Source organism: Branchiostoma belcheri, unplaced genomic scaffold, assembly GCF_001625305.1.
Source record: "Branchiostoma belcheri isolate BF01 breed outbred unplaced genomic scaffold, Haploidv18h27 scaffold549, whole genome shotgun sequence".
Lineage (NCBI taxonomy): Eukaryota > Metazoa > Chordata > Leptocardii > Amphioxiformes > Branchiostomatidae > Branchiostoma > Branchiostoma belcheri.
Genome location: NW_017804186.1, coordinates 11,219 through 17,236, shown reverse-complemented (window position 1 = coordinate 17,236; position 6,018 = coordinate 11,219). Strand labels below are relative to the sequence as shown.

The following is a 6,018-nucleotide window of genomic DNA, read 5'->3' as shown; positions in this document are numbered from 1 at the left end:
TGTGTGTGTGTGTGTGTGTGTGTGTGTGTGTGTGTGTGTCTGTCTGTCTGTCAACACGATAACTTGAGAAGGTCTTGATGGATTGTCTTGATACTTGGTAGGTGGGTAGGTCTTGATGAGACCTCAAAATGATTGGATTTTGGGCCACCTGGCAGCTTGTCATGGTACTGCAGCAGAACTTCCGGTTTTGATATCTCATGATCCAGACATGCTAGGGTGACGAAATTTAGATGGTAGATAGCTCTTGTGCTGGGGATAAAGTGACATGAGTTCGAGCCCCCTAGTTGCTTGCTCTAGAACTGCAGGGGGGTTTAAAGGACAAATGTTTAAAGGGGAATAACTCAAGAACCGATTGATGGATCATCATGATTTTTGGTATGTAGGTAGCTTGAGTGATGCTTGACATAATGATATTACAATTATGCAAATATGGATGTAATTTGCATAATTAATGAGGAAATTCTATTTATCAGCTGCATTCCATAATAGGAAGTTCAAGCTTGTGACATATGTTATTAAGAATGAGAGATACACAGGCAGATATCGATTATGCAAATGAAGACTTAATTTGCATAATTAATGAGAAAATATTATAATTGCATAGTGGTAACTGCCTGGAATTTTATACTTGAGGTGTTTGAAAGTTAAGTTAAGGTGAACATAATTAAACATAACTTATTCAAATAAGGACCTCATTTGCATGATTTATGAGAAAATGTCATCATGGCATTCTTTGTTAAGATAAGACTGTCTTTTGGTGGAGAATATGATCAACAGATATAATTCATGCAATTGAGGATCCTATTTGCATAATTAGGGGGATTAACATATAATTTCTTAATCATTAAAGCTAACAGCATTAGATTTGTCGCCTGATTTGAAAATTGGAGTGAGAATTGTATTCCAGTTTGATGGAAACTTGCCGTTTGATAGAATTGTATTGAATAATGTTACCAGTGACTGGCATAGCTGTGCTGACCCATGTTTTAGCATCTCATTTGAACTGAGGTCTATGCCGCATGCCTTCCCAGATTTCAGTGATCTTAAACCGTTTAAAACTTCTTGTGGGGTGAAATGAAAGTCTAATAAATTTGACGTGCAGTCGTGTGAATACTTTAAATGATCAAAGACCGTTTTTTCACAGGCAGTGTCAAAACTCGTATTTCTAACTAGGTTGTTTAAGTCTTGGAAATGTTTTATCCATTGTTCAGCTGTAATGGTGGGATCTACAGAGCCCTTATTGTTTTTTTCCGTTTACTTCCGTGTCTAGGCAATTTAGAAATGACCAAAATTCTTTAGGGTTTTTCTCATTCAATGATTCCCATTTCTTCAAAAGCTCAATCTTATAATAACGTTTCTGTTGTTGTATAATTTTTTTGTATTCTTTCAGAGTACGAAAATATCTTGATCTATTTACTTGTGCCCGATGATCTTTTTTCAAAACAGTCGATTGTCTTTTTAATCGTTGACGTAGGGACCAACAATGCTGATCAAACCATGTTTTTTAACATGAACAGTTTTGTTGTTTTGTCTAGGGCGTTTTATCTTTAAAAATCTTTTTGAAAATCCCAGTAGAATTTCTGTAAAACTTGTAATGGCGTTTTCCGCTGAGGTAATTTTTTTTTTCTGGCAGAAACCGCTCAGTTTAGAACATGTATCGTTATTATTCAAAGTATTTAAAAATAATTCTTTTGATTCATCATTCCAGAGATATTGCACCGGCTTTGGGTTTACTCATGACTAATTTCTTTCAAGACAAATGGAGAGTACTTCGTCGACATGGAAAGGGAGATATGACAGTGATTGGAGAACGGTGATATGGAGCTGACATTTATATATTGTGATGAGCTGTAATTATGATGTGTGCATAATTGAGAAAATTGATTGACATATATGGCGGATAATGTATACATAATTAGGGGTGGACGGAACCATTTTGATGGACAGAACCTTTGGGTGTGATATCCCGCGAAAGGGTTTATGGGGTTTATGGTATGTATTTGGTCATTGGTTTTATGGATTATTGATATATAAGCATCAATGCTTTATGATCACTTTCATGACCCGATTGTTAGCATTGATGAATATGGACGGAACTCATGAGTGATCCCTTTACTTTATACATGTATACATATGTTCCCATCACGCATACGTGTATGTACATGTATGTGTCTATATATACATATATCGATATAAACATGTAAAATATTACTTCGGAGTAAGTATTACTCCGTAAGATATTACACCGGAGTAACAATTTTACTACAAACGGTGTGTTTGTAGCAAGTACGTAGAGTTGCCATGGTTATCTGTATTGTGTAGCCTTGCAACGATCATATGTTCAAGAAGGCGCGCGTTGTGGCGATCCTGTTAAGGCATGGGGACAACGCCTTGATGATTCATGCCTACGTGGTTTGAATACATAAATACGTGTGGACATATACTCGTACAGTTTATATTTGAGTTCCCATTCATCATCTGTTCTTTATTAGTCAGAAATAGTAGGTGGGTACAAAAATAACCTCACGCAACAGTGTCTATTTTAAGAGTTTCCGTGCGCTTTTTCCATAATGTTAACAAAAAATTCGATTTTTTGTCTCTGCACCTGCCATCACCAAGTCGCCCAAAGATTATTGGTATGTAATATAAAAACATGAAACAAATATTACTCGCTTTTACAGTATTTAATGTTGAGTTCCAGTCAGTGTGTCGGTTGTATTTCACATCATTATTTATATTTCAATTAGATAACATAAAATAGTGAATAATTAACAAAATCACATGTATGGTGAACATAATAAGGAGACCTTTGATGTTGCTATGCCATTTTACCGCATATTTGGAACAACATCGTGCATCACTAAGACCTGGTTGGGGCAGTTCCTTTGCTCTGCGTGGCCTTATAATTAGTTTTCGGAATAATTTGACTCGTAAAATTTCTTAACTTGCAAGAAGACCAACTGCGTACAGTACGCCTAAGAAAACTGCCTGGAACTCTCGACGTGGCTTGGCGGTTGGGTACGAAATGCGAAGTGAGAAGATAGCTCTCTGACCACGATTCGGGAATGCGACTGAACTAACTGTAAAGAACGATGGCTTGTTCCCGCCGGCCTTTCCGCGAATTCGAATTTGCTTCACCATGATCAGAAGTAACAACCGTATTGCGCAAAGTACGTTCCTTTTCAACAAAAACACTGTACTTGCGTAGACCGAGTACAGCGATGTCAACTTGGTGGCCTATCGCCTATGTTTTAACTGCTTCACACTGCATTGCACAGATGCCACTGCTTATGTGCATGTCTTTACAGTCTATATTAGACTGTAAAATCTATTACAGATATCTAAAATGCGGTCCCATTATACATTGTACAAATACATAAGACGTTTACGACCGTATTTTTACAATTAGACTATTATCTTAATATTGAGCGATCATGCGATGATTATAAGTAGTTCATGAGTTACAGAGGACGGGCCTTAAAAGCACCTCTGATCATTGGGTGACCTTCCCCGAAACTATTTGAAAAGGGTTAACTTTATTCAAAGCTGGTTATTTTGGTTATCCTGGGGATGGTGTACTACTAAAACGTCAAGCGGTTAAGTAAGGAAAAATCATTTTGAACATGATAATCAATGTCACCGGTGTACGTGTATATACCGTAAACCAGAAGTTCTAACCCTAACAATAGTAACATCAATACTTTTACGCTTTATTTATTACCTTCACAAGTTGGTGCAGCACCACTCCAAGTCCCGTTCGGCTGGCAGGTTATATTAGCAGTCCCCCACAGCTGATACCCGTCCATACAGGTGTACCTGACTGTCTGTCCTGATGTAAAGTTACTGTTGTTATCCCTGTTCCCATTGGTCGGCACACCGGGATCCCAGCATTGACCTGCAGCTCTGCCTGAAACAAAACAATGTAACGGTGTGGATTTTCTTTCTTTGCCATTTATCATATAATTATGTGTATATTTGCATTATTTCTATTCTGTTCCACTTCCCATACATTACATAAATTACAAACTATAAAAGTCCTATAGTATGAATCATACCAATTAGCGTCATTTACATAATTTGCAATTTGTCGCATCTTCTGGATCCCAGAAACTATTCATTTACCGAAAATTAAAGAAAACTGCCACAAACACAGTTCATATTAACCAGCATACTAAATGATATCATTGACCTTGTTAAAGTGTATCCAAAAATCTTACTTATGTAAGAGAACTGGAACCCCTGACGGCTGGTAATCCAATCAGATGTAAACCTCAGGAACAGCGTGTTGGATGTGCTGATGATGGGGCTAATTTGCCAGTATTCACCGGTTAACCTAGACATTATGAAATAATAAGGAAAATCAATATTTGACGCACAAACTACTGTAATATTCCGAGCTTTTGGGGCTGTTTTTTTGTTATGCAGAACAAATTCAAACGTTTATAGTAGCTTGAATACCCCATGTTGATTGGTCACAATTTTTACCTCGTGTAGTTTTGAATCATGAAACACAGAATGTATAACTTAAATCCTTATCATGGGTCGTTTTATCTGCCTAGAACTTGTATAGCCATGGAGATGTTTGTTTTTAACCTGATTGATACCTGTGGTGTCAGATGGAGTAACGCTTTTAAGTTAATATTACAAAGCTAAAAATCAGTTCGCAAATGTCACAATAAAAAAGGACGCTATAATGATGATGATACCAGTTGCAAGAGATAATTTCTCTCGTGTCAAGAAAGTGTTGAAGATGAGTATTATTTTCTAATGACTTGTCCTGCCTATACTACAGATAATCATATTTAATCAATATGATCACATGTAAAGCTAGTGAACCTTTCCCAAAGACAAACACGGAATTTTTCAATGTACTGAAGTCATACCTCCGACCCCATATCTTCGTACCTAGACCAATATATATGTAGTGCCTTACAAAAGAGAGAAAGTTCTGTAACAATCAAAAACGCGTAACGTACATTATGTCATACGCCGTTTACGTTCATATTTTTCTGTAGTAGTTCTTAAAATGTACTTTTTGACAACATTGTACACTGTACAACTTTCGAGCAATTAAGTTTATACGTTAATTCCAACGATAGTCTGTACTGGTCTGAAATAGTTCAGTCTGTACTTAGTCGATCGGTTTCCTTCTATCGCAACTGATACTATCACCCCGATAAGTGACCAAGCTGTGCTGACACAGCTTAAACACCTACCAGTGAAGAAGGCCCCTGGCTTGGACAATATCCACCCCAGACTCCTGAAACATGCAGCTGAGGCTGTAACTAAACCCTTAACACACATATACAACCTGTCCCTCAGTACTGGTATCATCCCACCCGAGTGGAAGTCAGCAAGAGTAACACCTATCCACAAAGGAGGGGATCAGTCTGATCCTAACAACTTCAGACCAATCTCAGTTCTACCAGTCATTATGAAGATCCTTGAGAGAGAGGTACATATTAAGCAGTTTCTGATTTACCTACAGGCACACAAGATACTTAACCCTAGCCAATCTGGCTTTAGACCACTACACTCAACAACTACCACATTAATTGATGTCACAGATTACATTTTAGATAACATTTCCAGTGGGAAACTAGTTGGTGCTGTGTTTCTTGACCTTAAAAAGGCATTTGACACAGTAGACCATGGGCTTTTGATTAAGAAACTCGAATGGATCGGCCTTCATGACAGGGAGCTTGCCTGGTTTAAGAACTACCTAGCCAATCGATTACACACTGTCTCAATGAATGGATGTACATCTGATCCAGCTGTTGTCAACATTGGTGTTCCCCAAGGATCTATCCTGGGACCACTCCTGTTTAATCTGTTTATTAATGACCCGACAGCAGCTGTATCAGATAGTAAGATCTCACTTTATGCTGATGACACTGCCTTATTCAGTGTAAGTAAGGATCCTAAATACATCGAGGAGAGTCTCAACTCAGAACTTGACCGGATAGCAATCTGGTTCAAGACTAACCGGCTTACCCTTAACGCAAGTAAGTCCAAAAT

General features: G+C 37.8%; 1 protein-coding gene across 1 annotated transcript in view; it reads right to left on the bottom strand.

Annotated features, from left to right (window-relative positions):
• The window catches only part of LOC109481276 (CUB and sushi domain-containing protein 2-like), a gene marked incomplete at its 3' end in the record, with an annotated part of 21,304 nt that overhangs the window by 11,271 nt on the left and 4,015 nt on the right, over positions 1–6,018 (bottom strand). Inside the window, exons 3-4 of the mRNA XM_019783811.1 lie at positions 4,218–4,333; positions 3,722–3,907 (exon numbers count right to left, since the gene is read on the bottom strand). Coding sequence (XP_019639370.1) covers positions 3,722–3,907; positions 4,218–4,333 — 302 coding nt within the window. The remainder of the gene's footprint in view (positions 1–3,721; positions 3,908–4,217; positions 4,334–6,018) is intronic.